We start from the raw sequence: 26631 nt of genomic DNA, 5'->3' as shown, positions 1-26631 counted from the left end.
TTTATGCTTTGTGTTTGCTGTCGTCGCCATGGTTATGTTTGTTTTGCTTCTGGCTTCAGTCAGCTTGCTTCCCGATTGGCTATTCTGTTTAAAGTGACAATTCACAGAGTCCATGATCGGCCGTCCTCAGTGTTCTCCCAACACAACAGGATGTCTGACAATTTAAAATCGGGTCGCCGAGGTTAAAATCACACACTTTACACCACAGGAACATCTGGTGAGATAATCTTTGGAACTGTCAGATAATCAGGCTTTTGCTGAATTTAGTCAGAAGGGGGGAATCGGCCCTGAAATCGGCCCGATTATCTTGTTGTGTGTACCCCACTTAATGTTACATATATAACACAAACGTCTATCAGATTGTATCAAATACAGAAGGAATTTGTCTTGGTGTTATTGGTGCATTATTGTTTATAAAACCCACATAAACAGCAGTACTGCTACTGTCAAGAAGTGTAGAAATACTGTTACATACCAGCATAAATATAAAACTAAATCAAATAAAAGAGTAAAAGATGTGTCTTTGGTGTATGAAAGGAGCTGTAAGTGTTTCTTTTTCTTTTTAAATAAAAGTCTGTGTTTTTAAGGATTTCATTTCGCTTCACAATAAATATGTAAAAACACAATCAACGTCTTTGGTCATGAGTAAATTGACTTTGTTATAAGTAGCTTTAAATAAACATATATATTATAGCTTCATGTTTTCTTGTTCTTGTCTAACTTTTTATGCAAGTATATATTATTACTTTTTTTCCCTGCATTGAGGTTAAATAGTAAAACAGAGTTAGGCAGAAGCTGATATTGAGAGTTCTGAGCATTAAAATCAAACTGACGTTCCTGGAATGATGCTTTAACCAGAGTTGATGGTCGTAACTGTCGCTGTGTGATTAAACTGAAAACCTTTTGCTAACAGAGAAGAGGCAGCAGAGCAGGAAACCCACACAGCCTGCCTGCTGCAGGGGAGGAAGTGTTGATTTGCTGTAAACTGTTTTTCTAAACCCTAATAACCACAGATTCATATTTGCTGCTGCACACAATGATGAACTGTTCTCACACTCTGTACTTTATTGTCTTTTATATTGTTACATAAAAAGCCTTCCCTTCACATGAACTGAAGACCAACAGTGTCGACCCACCTTGAGGCAACGTTCTCACAGTTTGTGTATATTTATTCAGTAAAGGAGACGCACCTGAGTGATAATGTGTCGACAGCTAAAATGTATATATTCATTTGTTGGGTCATTAAGTAATTCATTGGCTTGTTAAATAACAAATAATGATAATTCTTTTCATTTATAAAGAGCTTTCAAGTACTTACAGAGACTTTACATTAGTTAAAAGTTAAAGAAGAAAGATTAAAATCAACAAAGTTTGATCAAACTAACAAACTGGCAACATTACACACGTTTGTTCTGTCATGAAAAAACTTTTTTCAGGACACAACCACAAGTCATACATATGATCGTGATATGATAAACTATTATGATGTTTCCTATATTATCAGCTCAGACAGTGAACAGTCAACAGTGTATGCATGTGTATGAATGGAGTGGTTAATTCTGATGGACTCTTTACACAGCAGCCTCTACCATCAGTGTTTGAATGTGTAGGTGTGACCTGTGGTGTAAAAGCACAGAGAAAACATGTATGGAATGAAAGAGGTAAGGCAAGATGAGGGCCATCCCCAAGGGAAAGATCCCTGGGAAACAAATCTAGATAAACTCTCCAAGTTAGGTTGGTATGCAAACAAAGGTCAACATGAGATGCTTGATAAACAAAAACAATATTTAAAAAGGGTAAATGACAGGTAGATGGGGATGTGCAGATAGTCTGCCCACAAGGGAGAGCGCTTTCTCTGGGGAAATAAACTTCTACTGAGAAGACCCAAGAAAGGATAATGGGAGTAGTGAGCCATGGTCCACATAATGTTAGGAAATGGTTGGTGCATTTTGGGGTCATACTGGCCTAAATGAGAATCCCAATGAAAGGAGATAGGGACAAGTGGAGAGTCCCCCAAGAGGTATAGACGATTTTTGGGGACATAAACTTACATAAACCCTGTCTGAGAAGATCCTTGATGGAGAAAGGAACTAGAAAAACATGGAAAACCAGGCTCATAATGGGAGTAGAGGAAAAGCAGAGGGAGACATCCTTTTCTTGGGATAAACACTTTAAAAATAAAATCTGAATGGAATTATGTTGTTTACCTGTCCCATTATTCTCGAGCAGTAAATAAGAACATGGTCCCTGTAAGGTAGGTAAACAGGAACATGGTCTCTGTAAGGTAGGTAAACAGGAACATGGTCCCTGTAAGGTTAGTAAAAAGGAACATGGTCCCTGTAAGGTAGGTAAACAGGAACATGTTCCCTGTAAGGTAGATGAACATGAACATGGTCCCTGAAGGTAGATGAACATGAACATGGGCCCTGTAAGGTAGATAAACAGGAACATGGTCCCTGTAAGGTAGGTAAACAGGAACATGGTCCCTGTAAGGTAGATGAACATGAACATGGTCCCTGTAAGGTAGATGAACATGAACATGGTCCCTGTAAGGTAGATAAACAAGAACATGGTCCCTGTAAGGTTAGTAAACATGAACATGGTCCCTGTAAGGTAGATGAACATGAACTCTGATGAAAGGTATCTCTTTGGATAAACCCTGTTTGATAAATCCTGTCCTTATAAACGACCTTCATCCGTACTTACAGAGAATCAGGGGGGGAAAGGCTCATGACGGGGGGAGGGGCAAAGAAGAGATTTTTACCTGATGGAGAGAGCCTTCTCTTAGATTTAAGGGATAGTTAAGGCATCATTTTTGTGGTTTTGTTTGAGGTACCGGTCAAAGTAAATATATTAACCACCAAGAGAAGGCTCAAGTTCAACTATTATTAATTTTCATTGTTTGAGACACACCCGGTCTCTTGTTAAAAAACCTGCACTTTGAGGAACTCAGCAAAACCTGAACATCCATCCTTCTTTCAGTGAACTCCATCTGATGGAAAGATTTCTCTCTTCCTTTTAATATTTTTTTTTTATCGCCTTTTATTGTGTAAGTGTGTATGAGAGAGGGCTTTAATGATCACTCATTGTGAAGCTAGTTAGAAGATGTATCAGATGTGTGACACTCACTGTGATGGCTGGTTAAGATAATGCTCCTAATGCTGTTTCTGTTCTTCCTTATTTACATCCTTAGAGGTTTTTCTGTCTACGTGAACAAAGAACCAGAAAAACTGATGATGCAATACAAGGTATGATCTTTATCCTCATCACATCAGGCTTGATCAGATGGACTAGATGAGGTCTCCCCTTTGTTCCCACTAGTGTGATATGTTCAAGCGTTGTCTGTAAAATTATCTGGACCAATTACAAAAAACATCTTTCTTTTTTATGGAGTACTCTGTGATCTACTGAATCTTCAAATTGTCTTGGTTTTATTTTATATATAGCACAAATGTCCAATCTGCTGTCACTTAAAAGGAGGAAACTCTGTGTTGTATTTTCCTGTTAAGCTTCTTTGTTTATAACTTGGCAAATACAGATCTGTTGCAACATGATCACGTTGGGTCTGTGATATTTTATCTTTGACTCCAACCAGACTGTAAACATTTTAATAAACTTCTGTTTAAGTTATTTCTTTCAAAGTATACATTGTTTGAAAGGTTTAAAGAAAAGGTTATTTGAGTTTAGCTTTAAATGATGGCTTTTGTTGGCATGCATTTTTTACCACGTTAAAATAAGTTGGACCAACACGACTAAAAGGAGTCGGACGCAACCAGAGTAAAGAAGTTAAAACAACATAAGTAAGTCACGTTAGTCCACACCTAGTAGAATACATTAATTAACATTTTAAAATAAGATAGGCCTGAACCATCATGAATGAAAAACAATAACACAAACACATTCAGCTGACCCATCCTAATTATTTTATGTTGACTTAACAAAATTCCTTGATGCTAAAAGAACACATTTTAATTTGATGGAAATGGTTTCCATACTTTTATTACGTTCAGCCAACAAATTATTTTGTTTGAGTGAATTTGGACTCATCAGCTGAGCTGTCTGAGAGTTTGTTAAAGTGAAATGAGACATTCAAAGATGCAGCAGTGTCCTTCTTTTACATCACTGAGACTACAGGGAGACACTGAGGACCACTATCTACGGAGAGCCTGAAGGGACAAGATAACATGAGATTACTCACAATGAAGTAGTTAATGCTGACAGCACTAATATATGTCTAAACATAAATAAAATTCCCCCGTCCAGTAACAGCTGATAGAGACATGAACCAGACTGTAAACATGTTAATCTCTGCTGTAAAAACAGACTTTTGAATGGGTGTGTATGTGACTTCCAGCCTCAAGCAGACCCTCGAGGAACTGCAGGATTGCTTTATTTTTCAGCACCAGAGGTTTCCCCTTGTCCTGAATACCACTACCAGCATCATCAAGGTACCTTTGCAGTTCCCCAAACTGACCATAAGGTGGTGCTCTTTCTCCTTTAAGTTAGACACAGACAGACAGAGATCCACCTTCTGAAAAAACGTGTTTGAAATCCAACAAACAGTCATGAAGGAGGAGTTTATTTAAAGATGTGACACTGAGGTAACACTTTAAAGACTCATGTTATATCAGATGTGTCTTTTGTTGTTAATATTTTAAAGTTTTCATCATAAGAAACATCAAAGTGTGAAGAAAAAGACCTCTTAAAGAAATGTTGAAGGTATGAAAACAGACTTCATCAGTGCAAACAGAGTTATTCCTTTTGAAGAAGTTTGAAAATACATTTTCTGAATTCATGAAATGAGCAAAGACATGCTGTTTGTCTCCTTCTTTTACATCAGCAGCAGAAATAAGAACAGACATTAAACATCTATATATAATTAAGTTACAAAAAACACCTGCAGAGGTAAATAAAAGAGTTTCAAATTATGCAATAAAAAAAGTTATATAAATATTCAGATTCTTAACTTCCTGCAGACTTTCAGAACTTTGAATAGAATCAGGGGCTGATGGGAGATCTGAGGCCTCTGATAGAAACCACGTGTTCCTCGTCTGATCTCTCAGCTCGTCCTTGTTTGTCCTCTGCAGCGTCACAGCGTCACTTCTCCTCGGGTTCACCAGAGGAAACATCGCAGCTCCAAAATGCTTCTCCTCCCAGCCGCCGCCCTGTGCTGCCTGTGTTCAGGTGAGTGTTTCCGGCCAATCAGGAGCCAACAAACTCTACCTTTACCAAACACCGTCACACTAACATTCACCTGTCTGACCCTCTCTCTGCAGCTCTGGTTTCCATGGCAGCCGAGCTGATTCAGGATGATTTATCATTGACCAGGAGAGTCGGTGAAGAAGTCTCCTTCAGCTGTGGAGGCACTCATCAGTGTTCCAGTAACTACGTATACTGGTACCACAAGAAAAACACTGAAACATTCAGATTGATTCTTCGTACTGACAAGAGTAATGGAGCTTTAGATAAACGCTACAATCATCCACAGCAAGATGATTTCTCAGCTGTGAAAAAGAAAGGCTGGGAGCTGCAGATCAAGAGAGTTAAAGACTCTCATTCAGCCACATATTACTGCTCCTGTGGGGTTTGGGTTAATGGTCTCCACAGTGAGAAATGAAGCGAGCTGCCTGAACAAAAACCAACACATGAACAGATGTCACTCAGAGTTAGTTACAGGAAGAGAGCAGTGAACCACAGCCCAGGTTCACATGTTTCACCTCCATCTCAGCCAGAGTCACAAACACTGAGGGATTTATTCTATCACTGCTGACGGGACGCCTTCATTTTAGAATAACATCGTTATTGTTAGAAAGGCGGAGGAAAATAGAAACGAAAGAACATGAGATGAGATGCAGAGAAAAATCATTAAGATCAGAACCATCTAAAAACATAATCTAGATCAGAAAGGTTAAATAGATGTGCAGCTGGTCTCTATACTTATGCACACTTTACGAACAAAGACCACACCAAGAAAGTTACTGATTTAGAATAGTTTGTTGTATTATGCATGAAGGGTTGGATAGATGAATGGATGAAGGTAAAGACCCTGACACACCAAGCAGACGGCCAAGAACTAGTGAGGACGAAGGTCGCCTGTGGCGTCGTCTCACGTCACCTTAAAAGATGAAAATGGCGCTGGCGTTGTCAGTTCTTGGTCTTTCAGTGGAAAAAGAAAAGAAGAGGCGGAGGAGACAGATCAGGAGAAACCTCACTAATGGGTGAAAGCATGGATACTACAGCGGCATGCTCAAGGGGCTTTCCTGAACCTAAGAGGAGAGCTGGAGAGAAATGAAACCTCCCAACAGCCAATCAGAGAGCTTCCTCTCACCGACCGCCGATTCAACATGTGGAATCGTCTGAAAAAAGGCAGGTGGGGGCCGACATGTAGCGATGGAGCCACACTGCACAAAAAACTAGAGAGACGGACGACGATCTCTTTGGTGTGTCAGGGCCTTGAGGGTGGAAGGGGGGTAAGGGTCGGGAGGTGAATGAAAGAAGGACGATGGACTGGTGTCAGCCGATGTAGAAACGATGTGATGAGACCAGAGGGGTCGAGACTCTGGGTCGGGGGTCGTCTCTTTGTTGCTCTCTGTATGGACCCTCGTGGTTCCTGGGGCGGGATGTGAAACCAGCGTCAGAGGAATAGGAGTGATGAAGGCCTTAATATTTATGAAATGGAAATGGGTTGTGTTTGAGGCGTGGTCTTTGTTCCTGAACCAAGTTTAAAAGACGATCTTTAATGATCTCACAGCATAGCTAAACGCTGAGATTGAACAAAGCCATGGAAACACTTTCTTTATCTCCTGTACAAAATACTTCCTTTGTGGGCAACAATTTGCCTTAAGATAATTCTTTATTTGGTCTTTTTGTTGTTAATTACTTTTAGTTTTTGCTATGAGTATATTTTTGCCTGCACTGAGGAAAAAAGGGAGACACATTGGTGTTACTAAAAATGTGTTTATTTTTTATGACTAAAAGAAATACTCAACTTTTGTCTGCTCCGATTTTCAGAAAATGTGTGCTCAAACTTCTCACACATGTTTTGAGGAGCTCTGAGACTTATTTAAACTGGTTGAAGAGGAGGAGGATATGTGACCTTTAAAGGAGAGAAAGAAAACAATGCAATGCAAAAACAATTAAATTGTTTCAACAAAAGGTAAACTTTTGATTTTGAACATTAATAATGAAAGTTAAACATGTTATAATTACCTGTTCTCTCTGTTATTGGGTCATTTACAGTGAAACACCTTTGCAGTGATCTGAATAAACGAGGTGAATCCTCTGAGTACCAAAAATGTCTGTGCAACATTCAAACCCAAGTGGACAAAACGATTGGACTGACAGACATTGATGTCCACAGAGAAACTCTGCTAGTGTGTCTAAAGACATCAGAGAAAGTCATGTTGATGTGGACTTCAGAGAAACTCATCATGTGGCTGAAATATGATCCTGGTTCATAATCTGGAGTCCTTCAGCAGCAGACAGGTTTTTGTATCAGTCTGTTTCACTGTGGGAGTACGCATCTTCGGCTCTGGGACTAAACTGTTTGTCACAGGTAAGAATAAACATTAATTTCTTCAGTTCTTTACATTAATGTCTGCAGCTTCAGAGTTTATATATATTTATATAAATATGTATTTATATATGCTGTATATTTCTCATTTTCAGTCAACAGTTCTTGCTGCTATGCAACTCTTGTTACATTAAAAATATCCATAATTACTTCAAAAGGTTTAATCACGCTGCATATGCATCATCGTGCATTTTACAGATCTACAGATTTTGATTCTCTCAGTTACTCAGCAGCACATCGCTTCATACAAACACTCCCTAGCAAACAGACAGCACTAGGTGGACACACGGCATTCTGTTTATTTATCTTATCACTTATTTATCTTGAGAGAATGGCAGTTAATTTCCTGTGATGACAAGTTGATATTCCGTCTTTTTTCTCAAGAAATTAGTGAAGAATTTAACTCGTTATCTCAAGAAAAAACATCCAGAAACAACTCATCACTGACAAAGAGGTGAATCAAAGTGTAGTTGCATGACAGTCGTTTTTGTCTCATCCATAATGTCGTCTTCGTCTCCTGTCACTGCAGAGAATTAACAAGCAAAATATATAAACAAAAGAAAGAGTCAGAACTGGAACCAAAATTATTTAAAAGATAGTTTTTCTCCTTCTATTTAAAAGTTTTCTCAAATTGAGTTCCTGTAATCCGTCGTCTGCTGCAGAATAATCCTCATTATTTTAATCAAAGTCATCTCAATCCTCATTCAAAGTCACAAACTGGAGGATTAATGCAGATTAAATCTAAACATGACCACCTGAATTTATCTGATTTTCTTTCATTGTTTTGTTCTTTTGATCGACACGTTCTTTGGATTCTATCTAATCTGACCGTTTTGAACATTTGGGCTACGTAATTAATAATCTGTAAATGGTAAAAAAATAAGAATAGCATTATTCATGATGGTTAATTTGACACTTCCAGGACGATGTAAAATAAAACTCTAACAAAAGAAGATACTGAATAAAATATTCCAATATGTTTCATTTATATTTAAAAGAGTGATTAGAAATTACTGTTAATCTGTGTATCATTGTTGTAGTACTCAATATCCATCTTGGTTTTTAGACCACTTTTTTAAGGTCTCTGGGTTAAAAGCATTTTTAGTCGGTCTTGTCTCGATCTCAGTCTGGGTAGACTCTGGATTTTAAATCAAGACCACCACTGATCGGCTATTTTTCCACTTCATTACTGTGATTAGAAGGAAACGCCTCTTTCTAAAAGAACAAACAACTTTAATTAATTTGTATTTGATTTTTATCCCCCGGTTACGGACGCAACCTTCCCGGTGTTACGGTCTAATCGAGAGACACACAAGATGATTTTTTTTTTTTTTTTTTTTTTTTTTTTTTTATATTTATTTTTGGGCTTTTTTTTGTACCTTTAATTGAGAGATAGAACATTGGATATAGTCAGAAATCAGGGAGAGAGAGTGAGGAATGACATGCGGGAAAGGAGCCACAGGTGGGATTCAAACCTGGGCCGCCCAATTGGAATACTATAGGCTCCATACATGGGATGCGCACACTAACCACTGTGCAACCAGCACCCCAAGATGGTGAACTTTGAGAGATATTTATGGGCTTGGTCTTTACTTGGTCTCGGGTATGTCTTCATCTCGGTTAGTGAGGTTTTGACTAATATACTAGAATGGGAAATAGGTAAATTAGAAATGATTCATTATTTTTTCATTCATTTGGTTATCTGATGAAAAAAACTTATGGATTGTTCTTTTTTAAAATTTTCTATTTTATGTGAGTTTCAAAAATAGAAAATTAAATCACGGGCCAAAACCTTAAAACCCTTGTACCTCAACTGTTTTAGAGACTCAGTCTAAAAAACATTTTGTGATTGACTGAAAAGTGTGATAACAAGTTTAGTGATCAGCGTGTGTGTGTGTCTTCAGATGAGCAGGTGGTGAAGCCCGTTGTGCGCTTGTACCCGGCAGCATCGAGAACCCAGCTGGAGGAGAAGAGCTCTCTACTGTGTGTGGCCTCAGCCATGTTTCCTCCTCTGGTCCAGATCTCCTGGAAAAAACAGAAAGGGAGTGATCCTCTGGAGGATGTGAACCCTGCTGATGTGAAGCAGCAGGAGCTGAGGGAGTCGGGGTGCAGCGCCTCCATCTTGACGATCCCTCAGAGAAAGTACAACCCTTATAAATACCTCTGCTCAGTGCAGCATGAGGGGGGCACAGTGACTGCTCAAACAGAAATAGGTAATGAAGGGTTGGTGTCTGCATTCAGCAGTGATTCAGCTTCATGTGGAGACGATGGAGCAGAGGACTGATGTTTATTTTTAACTCCTTCTGTTTGACAGAGGTCCCAGTTCCTACGACCTCCAGTCCTCCAGAGAGAGAGCCGACAGACAGTTAGATCAAAATCTGTTTATACTAACCTTTAAGAAGAAACCAACTCAGTCAATGTACATTATTACTCTTCTCCCCCTACTTACATTACCTCTGGTGTGCCACAGGGTTCCATATTAGGACTGATTTAGTTTGTATTTAGATGCCTCCAAGGGGAGTTTAGAATCTAAAATCTTGATGATTACGTCATGAAAGGGTCCGGCAGAAGTTGTGCTTGACTACGATATAATCACGAGAGACAAGGGAGGACTGTAGTTATGGCGACCAGCGGCAACCCAACGTTTTTTTCTTCTTTTGTTTTCAGTACAGATCATCAGTGCAGCACTTTTCTGAAACTTATATCCATATATCTACGATTGTGTCTACTTTCCTATATTCTACAACAACTTCCACTTCCTTCTCTTTCACAGACCGCCGTCCGTTGGAGTTTTCAAATGAAACCTTATTAACAACTGTCAACGCTCCGACCCAATTTCACTCGTACAGTGTGAGCTCTCTGGCCGTGCCCGACGATCAGGTCGTACAGTGTGAGCACGTAAATCGCAAGGTCTGGTCGGGCGTGTAAACGAAGCAGTCGTACAGTGTGAGCTGACATGCCACCCTGACTTTTATACAATCGGGGGAAAATCTCACAGTGTGAGCCAGGCTTTAAAAGAACATTGCCATAGTACAAATGTGAAAAGACAAAGGCGTGAATAATCCTTTTTAGGTCAGGGAAAGACAGAGTTGATTCAATTTAACCAATGTGTCATTACATCAGACTCTGAGGTTTGTGAGTGTTGGAAATTAACCTGAGAGCAAAGTCCATGTGAAATTAAATTCCAAAAACGTTAGTATTCTTCATATGTTTCTGTATTATTAACGCCGACAGTTCATCAAAGCAGCTTAACTTCTAGCAGCTATCTGTAATAAACGTTTTTCTGCTCCTTCCTTGTGCCAAACAAATCTTAAAGATAAGATAACACTGAAGTAATGGGGCCAGAAGGAATATATTTTTTATGGGGTCAGTTATCCCTGGATAAAATGATGAAACTCTCTATATTTGTAAAGCTTAAGCCATGTCTTTTTGTCTGTCAGTGTCCTTTCAGTCTCAGTGCAAGGTGAAGCTGCTGACGCTGCTGTACACGGTGCTGATACTGAAGAGTCTGGTGTACTGCTGTGGACTCTCTCTGCTGAGGATCTTCAGAAACAACAAACCGTCCATCCACTGAACATGTGCTGACTGATTGTCTTCTGATGTTATGTGCCGTAGTGTTTTTGTAGTTTTTATGAAAGAAGCTTGTTTGTGAAAAAGTAAAGCTCTATGCTGATGACACTGTGTTTTTTGTACATAAATGAACGTACTGCAGGGTGGGCTACCTTTATCATTTTATTCCATTTACAGCTTTTATCAGCAGTCCAAAATGTTGTCTAAGAAGTCTAATACCTCAATCTTATGGTTTATCTTCTTACTCCTGTAGTTCACAGACATTTAACAAAAATGAAAATGAGTCAAGCAGATTATTTAAAAGTACATCACCGGGCTTGGGGGCATCAATCAGCAATCACAATCAGCAACTGAATCAGAATAACTTTTATTACCAAGTAAGGTCTGGCTAATGTAAGAGCCCACACATGACGACAAGTAATGACAGATTTCCCAGTTCAGTTCTTATAGTGTGTGTGGAGAGCAACGAGATGACCGACTCAGCTAACACACTCACAGATTCATTCAACAACAGTCTCCACTCTCAGAACTCGACATCTCCCGCGGTCAAACGCGATTTAAGAGTAAATAAAAATGATGGTCAAGCTAAATGTGGCTAGCTGTTAGCTGGTACTCCTGTCCTTGTCAGTTGGATTGCGCTTTGTTTTACAGACACGTTGTGTAAACACTCGTGTTGTTACAACAAATCAACAAGTTGCTCCTCCATTTATAAAATTCATCTAACTTTATGCTTTGTGTTTTCTGTCGTTGCCATGGTTATGTTTGTTTTGCTTCTGGCTTCAGTCAGCTTGCTTCCCGATTGGCTATTCTGTTTAAAGTGAAAATTCACAGAGTCCATGCTTGGCCGTCCTCTGTGTTCTCCCAACACAACAGGATGTCTGACAATTTAAAATTGGGGTGGCGGGCTTAAAATCACACACTTTACACTACAGGAACATCTGGTGAGATAATCTTTGGAACTGTCAGATAATCAGGCTTTTGCTGAATTTGGTCAGAAGGGGAGAATCGGGCCCGAAATCGGCTTGATTATCTTGTTGTGTGTACCCCACTTAATGTTACATATATAACACAAACGTCTATCAGAGTGTATCGTATATAGAAGGAATTTGTCTTGGTGTTATTGGTGCATTATTTTTTATAAAACTCACATAAACAGCAGTACTGCTACTGTCAAGAAGTGTAGAATTACTGTTACATACCAGCATAAATATAAAGCTAAATCAAATAAAAGAGTAAAAGATGTGTCTTTGGTGTACGAAAGGAGCTGTAAGTGTTTTGTTTTTCTTTTTAAATAAAAGTCTGTGTTTTTAAGGATTTCATTTAGCTTCACAATAAATATGTAAAAACACGATCAGCGTCTTTGGTCATGAGTAATTTGACTTTGTTATAAGTAGCTTTAAATAAGTTTGTATATTATAGCTTCATGTTTTCTTGTCCTTGTCTAACTTTTCATACAAGTATATATTATTTATTTTTTCTCTGCAATCAGGTTAAATAATAAAACAGAGTTAGACAGAAAGCTGATATTGAGAAGTTCCTGGAATGATGCTTTAACCAGAGTCGATGGTCGTAACTGTCGCTGTGTGACTAAACTGAAAACCCTTAGCTAACAGAGAAGAGGCAGCAGAGCAGGAAACCCACACAGCCTGCCTGCTGCAGGGGAGGAAGTGTTGATTTGCTGTAAACTCTTTTTCTAAACCCTAATAACCACAGATTCATATCTGCTGCTGCACACACTGATGAACTGTTCTCACACTCTGTACTTTATTGTCTTTTGTATTGTTACATAAAAAACCTTCCCTTCACATGAACCGAAGACCAACAGTGTCGACCCACCTTGAGGCAACATTCTCAGAGTTTGTGTATATTAATTCAGTAAAGGAGACGCACCTGAGTGATAATGTGTTGGCAGCTAAAATGTATAAGTTCGTTTGTTGGATCATTAAGTAATTATTTGGCTTGTTAAATAAGAAATAATGATAATACATTTCATTTATAAAGATATTTCAAGTACTTACAGACACTTTACATTAGTTAAAAGTTAAAAAAAAGATCAAAATCAACAAAGTTTGATCAAACTAACAAACTGGCAACATTACACACGTTTGTTCTGTCATGAAAAACCTTTTTTCAGGACAAAACCACAAGTCATACATATGATCGTGATATGATAAACTATTATGATGTTTCCTATATGATCAGCTCATACAGTGAACATGACTGTACTCCTGTCTGTAAAGATTAAAGCTGCTGCCCTCTAGTGGCTGCAGCAACACATTGCATCACTACTGTTTGTATCTCAAAGTTTCAGCTTTCCATTATTTGTCAGGATAAAGATTTTAGTCCTGAAATCAGTCAATATTGTACAATATAGTGGATCAGTTGGTAGAGTCGGTTGTCTCAAACTGAAGGTCTGGGGTTCGATCCCCAGCTCCTTCAGCAACATATCCTTCTGTGTTCTCGGGCAAAACACTTAACCCCAAGTTGCTCCCTCTGCTTCGTCAACAGCGTATGCATGTGTATGAATGGAGTGGAACATGGTCCTTGTAAGGTTAGTAAACAGGAACATGGTCCTTGTAAGGTTAGTAAACAGGAACATGGTCCTTGTAAGGTTAGTAAACAGGAACATGGTCCCTGTAAGGTAGGTAAACAGGAACATGGTCCTTGTAAGGTAGGTAAACAGGAACATGGTCCTTGTAAGGTTAGTAAACAGGAACATGGTCCCTGTAAGGTAGATAAACAGGAACTCTGATGAAAGGTATCTCTTTGGATAAACCTTGTTTGATAAATCCTGTCCTTATAAACGACCTTCATCCGTACTTACAGAGAATCAGGGGGGGAAAGGCTCATGACGGGGGGAGGGGCAAAGAAGAGATTTTTACCTGATGGAGAGAGCCTTCTCTTAGATTTAAGGGATAGTTAAGGCATCATTTTTGTGGTTTTGTTTGAGGTAACGGTCAAAGTAAATATATTAACCACCAAGAGAAGGCTCAAGTTCAGCTATTATTAATTTTTGTTGTTTGAGACACACCCGGTCTCTTGTTAAAAAACCTGCTCTTTGAGGAACGCAGCAAAACCTGAACATCCATCCTTCTTTCAGTGAACTCCATCTGATGGAAAGATTTCTCTCTTCCTTTTAATATTTTTGTTTTCTATCACCTTTTATTGTGTAAGTGTGTATGAGAGAGGGCTTTAATGATCACTCATTGTGAAGCTAGTTAGAAGATGTATCAGATGTGCAACCAGAGTAAAGAAGTTAAAACAACTTGAGTAAGTCACGTTAGTCCACACCTAGTAGAATACATTAATTAACATTTTAAAATAAGATAGGCCTGAACCATCATGAATAAAAAACAATAACACAAACACATTCAGCTGACCCATCCTAATTATTTTATGTTGACTTAACAAAATTCCTTGATGCTAAAAGAACACATTTTAATTTGATGGAAATGGTTTCCATACTTTTATTACGTTCAGCCAACAAATTATTTTGTTTGAGTGAATTTGGACTCGTCAGCTGATCTGTCTGAGAGTTTGTTAAAGTGAAATGAGACATTCAAAGATGCAGCAGTGTCCCTCTTTTACATCACTGAGACTACAGGGAGACACTGAGGACCACTATCTACGGAGAGCCTGAAGGGACAAAACAACATGAGATTACTCACAATGAAGTAGTTAATGCTGACAGCACTAATACATGTCTAAACATAAATAAAATTCCCCCGTCCAGTAACAGCTGATAGAGACATGAACCAGACTGTAAACATGTTAATCTCTGCTGTAAAAACAGACTTTTGAATGGGTGTGTATGTGACTTCCTGCCTCAAGCAGACCCTCGAGGAACTGCAGGATTGCTTTATTTTTCAACACCAGAGGTTTCCCCTTGTCCTGAATACCACTACCAGCATCATCAAGGTACCTTTGCAGTTCCCCAAACTGACCATAAGGTGGTGCTCTTTCTCCTTTAAGTTAGACACAGACACACAGAGATCCACCTTCTGAAAAAACGTGTTTGAAATCCAACAAACAGTCATGAAGGAGGAGTTTATTTAAAGATGTGACACTGAGGTAACACTTTAAAGACTCATGTTATATCAGATGTGTCTTTTGTTGTTAATATTTTAAAGTTTTCATCATAAGAAACATCAAAGTGAAGAAAAAGACCTCTTAAAGAAATGTTGAAGGTATGAAAACAGACTTCATCAGTGCAAACAGAGTTATTCCTTTTGAAAAAGTTTGAAAATACATTTTCTGAATTCATGAAATGAGCAAAGACATGCTGTTTGTCTCCTTCTTTTACATCAGCAGCAGAAATAAGAACAGACATTAAACATCTATATATAATTAAGTTACAAAAAACACCTGCAGAGGTAAATAAAAGAGTTTCAAATTATGCAATAAAAAAAGTTATATAAATATTCAGATTCTTAACTTCCTGCAGACTTTCAGAACTTTGAATAGAATCAGGGGCTGATGGGAGATCTGAGGCCTCTGATAGAAACCACGTGTTCCTCGTCTGATCTCTCAGCTCGTCCTTGTTTGTCCTCTGCAGCGTCACAGCGTCACTTCTCCTCGGGTTCACCAGAGGAAACATCGCAGCTCCAAAATGCTTCTCCTCCCAGCCGCCGCCCTGTGCTGCCTGTGTTCAGGTGAGTGTTTCCGGCCAATCAGGAGCCCACAAACTCTACCTTTACCAAACACCGTCACACTAACATTCACCTGTCTGACCCTCTCTCTGCAGCGCTGGTTTCCATGGCAGCCGAGCTGATTCAGGATGATTTATCATTGACCAGGAGAGTCGGTGAAGCAGTCTCCTTCAGCTGTGGAGGCACTCATCAGTGTTACAGTGACGCATACTGGTACCAAAAGAAAGACACAGAAACATTCAGAGTGATTCTTGGTATTAACAGGAGTAATGGAGCTTTAGATAAAAGCTACAATCATACACAGGAAGATGATTTCTCAGCTGTGAATAAAAAGAACGGCTGGGAGCTGCAGATCAAGAGAGTTAAAGACTCTCATTCAGCCACATATTACTGCTCCTGTTTGGTTTGGGTTAGTGGTAGTGGTCTCCACAGTGAGAAATGAAGCGAGCTGCCTGAACAAAAACCAACACATGAACAGATGTCACTCAGAGTTAGTTACAGGAAGAGAGCAGTGAACCACAGCCCAGGTTCACATGTTTCACCTCCATCTCAGCCAGAGTCACAAACACTGAGGGATTTATTCTATCACTGCTGACGGGACGCCTTCATTTTAAAATTATACTTATCAGGTGTTTCTTTTTAGAACTTATTTTATATTTAATACACAGATAAAACATTCTAATAAGAGCCTATAAGTGTCTTATAAGACATAATAAATGTGTTAATTCTCTCTTAACACCTATAGAGACTTATTAGTGTTAATAAGAATCTAATAAGGTCTTAAAAGTGACTTATTACCTTTTAATAATGCTTATTACAAGCACCTTAATATAAAGTGTTACCCAAAACACAGCGAGATTACAACTGAAAAAAAACATGTTAAATGGGCCCCAGTGATGCAGGTAATGCCTGGACTCTAGTCACCACTTAATATTTTTATTTTTTATTTTTAATGTTTTAATCTGTGTCTCCACTGAGTTAGGTTGGGAGGTTGTGGTTTCAGTCAGGATGCTGGTATTGTTTTCTATGCAAAAATCTAAGCAAGGAAATCAAGTCTCTGTCCATGTTGGTATCAGGAGCTTTACCCAAAATAAAGAGTGAAGGATCCAAGATTAGATTGACTCTAACTTCTTTCTTTTTGGACATTTTTCCAAAAGTCTACAACTTTCAGGTAGTCCCAGAATATGTGTGTAAAATCCCCCACTAGTCCACATCCCCTCCAGCACAACTCAGAAGTTCTGCTGTATTTTAAGGTGATGGATGGGGTGTTAAAGTATCGCATTTTGACTTTCCAGTCAAACTCCCTCCACATTGGACTGTTTGTTAATTTATGTCCCTCTTTGAATGATTCCTCCCATTGTTCATCTCTTATTATAATTTTTGTTTCTAGTTCCCATTTTTCTTTAACCCTCATGTTGTTATCTTCAGATTCATGTTACTTTGCTTTATACATTTTTGAAATAACACCCTTCTTTGTTTCTTTTTCTGTAAATTACATTAATACTTCCTCTATTTCAGAGGGTGCTCTGCAAATCCCATTCCTTGCTCATCATGTGGTATGACAAACACTGACACACATTCATAAGGGCCCCAACGGTTGAAAACTAAACTCATGGGACAAATAATGTTAATAGACGCGTTATAAAATATTTACAAACCATGAACAAATATCTGGTCCATGTGTCTCTATAATGTTTATAGATGTTTTAAAAACCATCTCTTAAAGGTTTATAAATCATTTGGTCATCATTAATAAACACTTCATAAATTGTATGAAATGTTATAATGGGTGCATCAATAAACTGTTAACATAAAATAAATTATAGCATTACAAATCATTAGCAAACATTATTAAGTATCATTTCATTGTTTGTTAACAGTAAGTAACTATTAACTCATGGTTAATTAATATCTATTGACCCTTATTTACCCTTTAGATAAATAGATAGATAATACTTTGTCAGACGTAGTCATAGATCATGGTTATTATAAAGTGTTACCAGTTAAATTGATCACCTGCTCTACAATTTACATGTTTACCAGTGATTACAACTACATGGCAGACTGCAGTCTCTGTTTACAGACTGACGTCTTTCAAACTGCTCCAATGTTCACTGACTGCTCCTCTGTGCGTCTGCACATCACCCTCACTGCTCTGTTTATTTAAAAACTATTAACTATAAACTGATCATAAACCACGTCTGAACCTTCAGTTTGAGGTTTGATGTCTGTTGAGATGTTCTTAAATCATTTGAGGTGCTGTTAATACTCAAAATATTTAAAATACTGTACATTAAAATTCATTAAAAAAATCTGCTTTTGCACAGCAAACAGTTTGACGTCATCAAGTAGAATGACCACTCAGCACCCCCAACTAAAACTGACTTCCAGCATCCCTCCACTAATGTCACTTTTGTACAAAACACTGAATGTTGTAGAGGGGGCAGTAGCTCAGTCTGTGAGGGTTGGGTTGGGAACCGGAGGGTCGCCGGTTCAAGTCCCAGTGCGGACCAAATATGGTCTGGTAGCTGGAGAGGTGCCAGATCACTTCCTGAGCACTGCTGAGGTGCCCTTGGGCAAGGCACCACCACCATCTGCTGAGCACCTGTGGGCAGCTCTGTCACTCTGGCATCTCTCCATTAGAGCATGTCCATAGGATCCTGTTTGTGCATGTGTGTATATACTTCACACTTGTGTGCATTCATGACTACAGAGTGTAAAAACTGAAGTTTCTCCTCGTGGGATCAAAAAAAGTAAATCTTAATCTTAGAGATGTGATCCAAATTTGGACAAGAGGGTGGAGCAGGAGAAGAGTGATAATCATATTGACATTATGCCGCCAATACACTTTTTATTGACATTCATTGAGCTACTTGTAGTTTACTTCATGCTCCAATCAAATCTTTGCAATAGGCTGAAAGGAGAGCACCTGGCCACCTACCTGAGGGTCTCCATCAATGACCTGAGCCTCTGGATTTCATGTTTTGACAATTTGTATTTAATTAACAGCATAAAATTGTTAAAACAGAACAAAGTTTTTCATACATTTAGCCTCTTCATATTTAACTTTAAAATGTACACATTTTTCTCACAGGGGGGCATGCCCCTGGACCCCCCTAGGCAGTACAGTGTCCCCCCACAATAGTCTCATAAAATCCTGTGGGAGACTCTGGCAGCTAATGCTTTGAATTGAAAATTATAAATATATATATCTTTTTCAAATACACTATTTAATACAAGGAAGGGAAAATCCTTCTAAAGTCCAAATCACAGTCACAATCCAGCTCCCCACCCAGCCAACAGGACTGGGAATCTGTGCAATCTAGAAACACTGGAACCTGTGACTATCTGGATCTGAGGACAATCTGGAATCCATATTCCTCTGTGGAATGGACCTCAGGCTGTCCGATGATTTCCAGCCCGTCACCAAAACCTGACCTAGAAATGAGGCCAGATCATTTCTCTCAATTATCATTCTGTAATCAAATCAATTGCTACAGGCTACTGTTAAAATAAAAAGAGCTTAATATTTCAGTAAGCCCATAAGGCAAATCAAAATCTCAGTTTAGTTGTGCAACATTTCTTCTCAGGTATCAAAACTGTAAATACGTTAATAGACAAACTTTTATAAAAATAAATGTCTAATTCAAGTTTCACAGAAACTGAGTTACATTAGTAACTATCATAAATAAAATGGCAGAAATTGCATAATGCAAGTTAACATTCATCAACATGAATTATTTCCTAACAGAACTTTAACTATAGTAATGTAACTCTGAGGCATAAAGACGTTTACATGCTTAAATATAACTCACCGCACTGGTAACAGTGGAGAGAATGAACTAAAAATAGGCTCCTTTAATCTCTATAAATCAATTTCATTAAATATGATTTCTCGTCTCACCAAGTGGGTAAATGCAGCTCTAACGTTACAGCGGCAAAAGAGCGAGCGCTGGAATAAGAAGGCGGAGCCTGAGCGAAGGCTAGCTGATAGCCGATTGGTCGGCTCGCTGACTTATAGAGTTCACCGATTGGCTCACTTGCAAACTCATCAAATCACTCAAAGAAAACAACAGAAATGTAACCCTTAGTAGTGACTTGATCAGACAGCTTTAGGCATAAAAGGAATTCTAACCATCTTTCAATAACTTTATATCTTGAGTTACAGCTCCACTACATATATGTTATTTTTAAAATAAAGGAATGTTTTTAAAATTAAAGTGTCATAGTTAAACCTGGGCTACACTTAGCAATATCATCAAGCAGGCGTCCTAAAGAAACATTATGTTGTTTTTTACCCAGCCATTCGTTCCACTCTATCACAATCAGGTGATCTCTGAGCAGGTCCTCGGTGCGATTCTCCCTGAGTCTTCCTTCTAGTCAACATTAACTTAAAGGTTTGTAAAATATAGTGTTTTCAATACGGTTATTGGTGTGCAAAAAAATTATCTTCTATAGGTCATCTATGTAACATTTAATGGGGCGCACAAACATGGCGTGGATAATGCTTTTAGATGGTTAACAAACCAATTATTAATCATTGATATAATATTAATTATCTATCTAAAATATTTATAGATGCTTTACAAAGTATCAGTAAGGGATTATAATCTTCAGTTCCAACTTTATAATAACCATCCAAATAATGTTAATAGACGCTTTATAAAATATTTACAAACCATGAACAAATATCTGGTCCATGTGTCTCTATAATGTTTATAGATGTTTTATAAACCATCTCTTAAAGGTTTATAAATCATTTGGTCATCATTAATAAACACTTCATAAATTGTATGAAATGTTATAATGTGTGCATCAATAAACTGTTAACTGGTCTGTAGTGAAACGCTGCTTGAGCAATGACTGAAGTCTGTATGATCTATAAACTGTCGCGGTACCGAGGCTCCAATCGGTCAGGTCAACTGTGTCATTAGCTTTCCTCCAGACCCCTCAGCCGGACTGAAGCTAGGGGTAACCTGTACGCAAAAAGTTTGTGGTTTAGCAGAGAGAGGGGTAGAGAGAGTGATAGAGGCAATATGACGCTGAATTGAGCAGAGCAAAGATACAAACATCAAAAACACTCATTAGATATATCTATGACGAAAAACTAAACAAGAAGGCATCGATAAGGAGACTTTCTGTCTTCAACATCTGTTGTAACTATGACAACCACACACGGATTCTGCGAACACAGTTTCTATTTAAACTGTAACACCGGTTCCTAACCATTGACTGTAAATATTAATGGAAGAAGCCTGAGTGACGTCTGCTGTCTGTTCTTGCAGGGGACTCCGGAGGCTCATCGGCAGCAGCCGCCATGCTGGAAATGCTGACTCACCCTAACTTTCAGTCAACCTAACGACAGGCTGAGAGCTGAGACGGGTTTTGAGAGTCTTGACAAACCGTTACATCGTGCCCACCTGTCAATCAGGTCAGCTACGCACTTAAATATGGATAACACGTATCGTTCATAAAATCAAAACTGAGCCTTTATAATAAAAATCACGTACAGTGAATGTGATGATAATAACTAATCAGACCTCTTTGGGTTTTTGTACCAGGCTGTAAACATGTTTGTTTTTGCTGTAAAAACTTCTTTTTGGCTGTGGTCTGTATGTGACTTCCAGTGTTCCTGGAGCCAGCCTCTAGTGGACAATGGACAAACTGCAGGATTTAGCACTTCCACATTGGTTTAATTTTTCAACACTGGAGGTTTCCAGTCATACCTATCTCAGTTTTATCCAGGTTTATGGTGGGTTCTATTTACCTCGGAACTCAGATCTTGAAACTGGGTATGACGTAACAACAACGTAAACAACATTTCAGTTGCGAGTTGGCAGCAAGTTGAACAAGCAACATGATCGCCTCCAGGGGTTCCTTTGTTTTGTTAGCTTATACCTGACTTCAGTATGTTCACGTGCTTTCAGATTTGAATGTTGTAACAACAACAAACTTTGTGGATGCTACGGAGACGATGTGAGGAATGTCTCCGTTACTAGTTATATACGATTACAACATTGATGAACAATAAGTGAATTAATAAAAAGTATCTTAACATTAACTAAACATCTTTTGCCCCCCATGTGACGACGATTCTGACGTCATGTCGGGCTCCTAATTCTTTCCCGAGTTTCCGAGTTGTTGCTCCGACTTGAGCAAGCGTTCATGTTCTTTTTCCAACTCAGAAACTTGTTTTCCCGATGTGTCCGACACCATATGAATGCACCATTAGTCCATGTGGACTAAAGTAGTAGAATGACAGACATTACTGCTGGAGTATAAAAAAAAAAAAAACATGTTGATGTGAAACACACGAGGGAGCTGAAATATGATCCTGGCTCATAACTTGATACAGGAACTTGTATTCAGCAGCAGACGGGGTTTTTGTATCAGTCTGTTTCACTGTGTGGTACATCTTTGGCTCTGGAACTAAACTGTTTGTAACAGGTAAGATTAAACATCTATCAATACATTGTTTTTAAATTAAAGTCTGCTGCTTTAGGGCTTATATGTCGTGTTTTATAGAGAACTCATAGTACCTGAAAGAAGTTTAAATGTCACATCTGAAGTCATTATTTCTTCATGTGATGAACAAGTTTCATAAGAAAGGTCTGTAACTGTATTATTACAAATATGTTTTGGATTCTCTCTGTGAGTCAGCAGCAGCTTTTGACAAAAACACAAACAAAGATAAAATACGGATTCAATTATGATGAAAGACGAAATTTAACCTTGTTAAAATAGCTTTTTATTTAATGGAGCATATGCTTTTTATGTGAATAAATAATGAACCTGGTTACTAAATAAGACCCTTAAAGATATCACATGTAATATTACAGCACTTAGGCTATTTAATGTCCTACACGGCATGTAACATTTTGTTTAATAGACACACATATTTATGTCTTTACTCACACATATATCTACAGATTCTAAACAGTGTTTCAAATAATAGATGCCGGGTGGTAAACACAACGGTGATGACAATTTTATATTTGCTGTTATGCACAATTTATTTTCTAGAAAGACACATTTAATTTAATTTAATTATTTGGTTAGCGTGATTGGGAAAATATAATTTCATCATCAGATCATTGAGGCTTCCCTCATTTATAATGATGTAGTGATACAAAAAAAAGAGCACAAATAAAACAACAAAGACGGGTCGGAATGATTCTCAGTAGAAACAATCGCAGTGTGGTAAAGTGGTTTGAGATCATTGTCTTTATTTGTCCAACAGAAACACGAGTTTCCATATTTAGAGTGTGTTGTGAATTATTCCACATTTTTGGAGCAGAAAAGCTAAATGCAGATTTTTCCAAGTAAATAAAAGACCCGCAGGGCTTGAAGCAAAAGACGATTAGCAGAGTGAGTTTGGTCCAGTTCAGCAGCGATGTTATATAAGATGGTGTACGTCCAATAAGTGATTTAAAGACATACATGTGTTTATCACGTCTCTGTGCCAGAGAAGACCAACCAACTTTGTTCTACAGAATATATTTTTATCTCAGATAATAACACTGTCTCAACATATCCGACCTGTTTATGAACAGGTTCTTGATCCTCTGGGAAGTTCTTTTGACCACTATTTTAAAACATGCTACTTTGGCGTCAAGTAAAAAATGGGTCTATCCATTTTCAAAAAACAATAAAATATATCAGTTATCTTTGTGGTATTTTCTATTGAACGAGGGGTTTTAGTGTTTTGAAAATCATCACATTCTGTTTTAATTTACATTTTACACTAGGTCCCAATTTTTTATGAAATAGGGTTGGAAGTTCAAAGTGGAAGTTATAGAATTTTAGAATAATTGTGTGTGTGTTGTTGGTCTTTCAAAGATAAGCAGGTGGTGCAGCCCGTGGTGAGCGTGTACCCGGCAGCATCGAGAGCGCAGCTGGAGGAGAAGAGCTCTCTACTGTGTGTGGCCTCAGCCATGTTTCCTCCTCTGGTCCAGATCTCCTGGAAAAGACAGAATGGGAGCGATTCTCTGGAGGATGTGAACCCTGCTGATGTGAAGCAGCAGGAGCTGAGGGAGTCGGGGTGCAGCGCCTCCATCTTGACGATCTCACAACGAGAGAACAGCACCTATAAATACCACTGCTCAGTGCAGCATCAGGGGGGCACAGTGAATGCTCAAACAGGAACAGGTAATGAAGGGTTGGTGTCTGCATTCAGCAGTGATTCAGCTTCATGTGGAGACGATGGAGCAGAGGACTGACGTTTATTTTTAACTCCTTCTGTTTGACAGAGGTCACAGTTCCTACGACCTCCAGTCCTCCAGAGAGAGAGCCGACTGACAGTAAGATCAAAGTCTGTTTATACTTACCTTTAAGAAAAACCCAACTCAGTCAATGTACATTATTACTCCCTCTACTTACATTACCTCTAGTGTACCACAGGGTTTCATATTAGGGCCGATTTAGTTTGTATGTGTCTCCAAGGGGAGCTTAGAATTTAAAATCTTGATGATTACGTCATGAAAGGGTCCGGCAGAAGTTGTGTGCGACTACTATATAATCACGAGAGACAAGGACTGTAGTTATGGCGACCAGCGGCAACCCGGCGTTTTTTTCTTTTTTGGTTTTCAGTACAGATCATCAGTGCAGCACTTTTCTGAAACTTATATCCATATATCTACGATTGTGTCTACTTTCCTATATTCTACAACAACTTCCACTTCCTTCTCTTTCACAGACCGCCGTCCGTTGGAGTTTTCAAATGAAACCTTATTAACAACTGTCAACGCTCCGACCCAATTTCACTCGTACAGTGTGAGCTCTCTGGCCGTGCCCGACGATCAGGTCGTACAGTGTGAGCACGTAAATCGCAAGGTCTGGTCGGGCGTGTAAACGAAGCAGTCGTACAGTGTGAGCTGACATGCCACCCCGACTTTTATACAATTGGGGGAAAATCTCACAGTGTGAGCCAGGCTTAAAAAGAACATTGCCATAATACAAATGTGAAAAGACAAAGGCGTGAATAATCCTTTTTAGGTCAGGGAAAGACAGAGTTGATTCAATTTAACCAATGTGTCATTACATCAGACTCTGAGGTTTGTGAGTGTTGGAAATTAACCTGAGAGCAAAGTCCATGTGAAATTAAATTCCAAAAACATTTGTATTCATCATATGTTTCTGTATTATTAACGCCGACAGTTCATCAAAGCAGCTTAACTTTTAGCAGCTGTCTGTATTAAATGTTTTTTCTGCTCCTTCCTTGTGCCAAACAAATCTCAAAGATAAGATTTCAAACTGAAGTAGTGGGGCCTGATGGAATATCTTTTTCATGTGGTCAATTATCCTTGGATGAAATGACGCTCTATATTTGTAAAGCTTAAGCCATGTCTTTTTATCTGTCAGTGTCCTTTCAGTCTCAGTGCAAGGTGAAGCTGCTGACGCTGCTGTACACGGTGCTGATACTGAAGAGTCTGGTGTACTGCTGTGGACTCTCTCTGCTGAGGATCTTCAGAAACAACAAACCGTCCATCCACTGAACATGTGCTGACTGATTGTCTTCTGATGTTATGTGCCGTAGTGTTTTTGTAGTTTTTATGAAAGAAGCTTGTTTGTGAAAAAGTAAAGCTCTATGCTGATGACACTGTGTTTTTTGTACATAAATGAACGTACTGCAGGGTGGGCTACCTTTATCATTTTATTCCATTTACAGCTTTTATCAGCAGTCCAAAATGTTGTCTAAGAAGTCTAATACCTCAATCTTATGGTTTATCTTCTTACTCCTGTAGTTCACAGACATTTAACAAAAATGAAAATGAGTCAAGCAGATTATTTAAAAGTACATCACCGGGCTTGGGGGCATCAATCAGCAATCACAATCAGCAACTGAATCAGAATAACTTTTATTACCAAGTAAGGTCTGGCTAATGTAAGAGCCCACACATGACGACAAGTAATGACAGATTTCCCAGTTCAGTTCTTATAGTGTGTGTGGAGAGCAACGAGATGACCGACTCAGCTAACACACTCACAGATTCATTCAACAACAGTCTCCACTCTCAGAACTCGTCATCTCCCGCGGTCGAACGCGATTTAAGAGTAAATAAAAATGATGGTCAAGCTAAATGTGGCTAGCTGTTAGCTGGTACTCCTGTCCTTGTCAGTTGGATTGCGCTTTGTTTTACAGACACGTTGTGTAAACACTCGTGTCGTTACAACAAATCAACAAGTTGCTCCTCCATTAATAAAATTCATCTAACTTTATGCTTTGTGTTTTCTGTCGTTGCCATGGTTATGTTTGTTTTGCTTCTGGCTTCAGTCAGCTTGCTTCCCGATTGGCTATTCTGTTTAAAGTGAAAATTCACAGAGTCCATGCTTGGCCATCCTCTGTGTTCTCCCCACACAACAGGATGTCTGACAATTTAAAATTGGGGCGGCGGGCTTAAAATCACACACTTTACACTACAGGAACATCTGGTGAGATAATCTTTGGAACTATCAGATAATCAGGCTTTTGCTGAATTTGGTCAGAAGGGGAGAATCGGGCCCGAAATCGGCTTGATTATCTTGTTGTGTGTACCCCACTTAATGTTACATATATAACACAAACGTCTATCAGATTGTATCGTGTATAGAAGGAATTTGTCTTGGTGTTATTGGTGCATTATTGTTTATAAAACTCACATAAACAGCAGTACTGCTACTGTCAAGAAGTGTAGAATTACTGTTACATACCAGCATAAATATAAAGCTAAATCAAATAAAAGAGTAAAAGATGTGTCTTTGGTGTACGAAAGGAGCTGTAAGTGTTTTGTTTTTCTTTTTAAATAAAAGTCTGTGTTTTTAAGGATTTCATTTAGCTTCACAATGAATATGTAAAAACAC

At 38.6% G+C, this 26631-nt stretch overlaps 2 protein-coding genes across 2 annotated transcripts; both read left to right on the top strand.

The window, feature by feature from the left end:
* Positions 1 to 2330: 2330 nt before the first annotated feature.
* LOC110005507 (immunoglobulin lambda-1 light chain) lies at positions 2331 to 12492 on the top strand. Its single transcript, XM_065953351.1, has 7 exons — positions 2331 to 2344; positions 3194 to 3248; positions 5088 to 5184; positions 5277 to 5614; positions 7441 to 7555; positions 9478 to 9786; positions 11014 to 12492. The coding sequence occupies exons 1-7, from the start codon at positions 2331 to 2333 to the stop codon at positions 11145 to 11147; spliced, it is 1062 nt and encodes a 353-aa protein (XP_065809423.1). The 3' UTR covers positions 11148 to 12492.
* Positions 12493 to 15669: 3177 nt separating this feature from the next.
* Positions 15670 to 26631, top strand: LOC110001526 (immunoglobulin lambda-1 light chain-like). Its single transcript, XM_065953350.1, has 6 exons — positions 15670 to 15795; positions 15888 to 16223; positions 22162 to 22239; positions 23632 to 23940; positions 24042 to 24092; positions 25153 to 26631. The coding sequence occupies exons 1-6, from the start codon at positions 15753 to 15755 to the stop codon at positions 25284 to 25286; spliced, it is 951 nt and encodes a 316-aa protein (XP_065809422.1). The 5' UTR covers positions 15670 to 15752; the 3' UTR covers positions 25287 to 26631.

The sequence above is a fragment of the Labrus bergylta genome, chromosome 4 (genome assembly GCF_963930695.1).
Source record: "Labrus bergylta chromosome 4, fLabBer1.1, whole genome shotgun sequence".
NCBI lineage: Eukaryota > Metazoa > Chordata > Actinopteri > Labriformes > Labridae > Labrus > Labrus bergylta.
Note: the sequence above shows the minus strand (reverse complement) of the source record. Positions and strands in the feature narration are given on the sequence as shown.

What these genes read in the sequence shown, in the direction of transcription:
- LOC110005507 (XM_065953351.1), top strand. An exon ending in CCTGTGCTGCCTGTGTTCAG is followed by an intron (nt 5,185 to 5,276) that starts GTGAGTGTTTCC and finishes CTCTCTCTGCAG; the next exon opens with CTCTGGTTTCCATGGCAGCC. An exon ending in ATGGTCTCCACAGTGAGAAA is followed by an intron (nt 5,615 to 7,440) that starts TGAAGCGAGCTG and finishes TCATGTGGCTGA; the next exon opens with AATATGATCCTGGTTCATAA.
- LOC110001526 (XM_065953350.1), top strand. Translation starts at nt 15,753, where the DNA reads ATGCTTCTCCTCCCAGCCGCCGCCCTGTGCTGCCTGTGTTCAG. An exon ending in CCTGTGCTGCCTGTGTTCAG is followed by an intron (nt 15,796 to 15,887) that starts GTGAGTGTTTCC and finishes CTCTCTCTGCAG; the next exon opens with CGCTGGTTTCCATGGCAGCC. An exon ending in AGAGAGAGAGCCGACTGACA is followed by an intron (nt 24,093 to 25,152) that starts GTAAGATCAAAG and finishes TTTATCTGTCAG; the next exon opens with TGTCCTTTCAGTCTCAGTGC.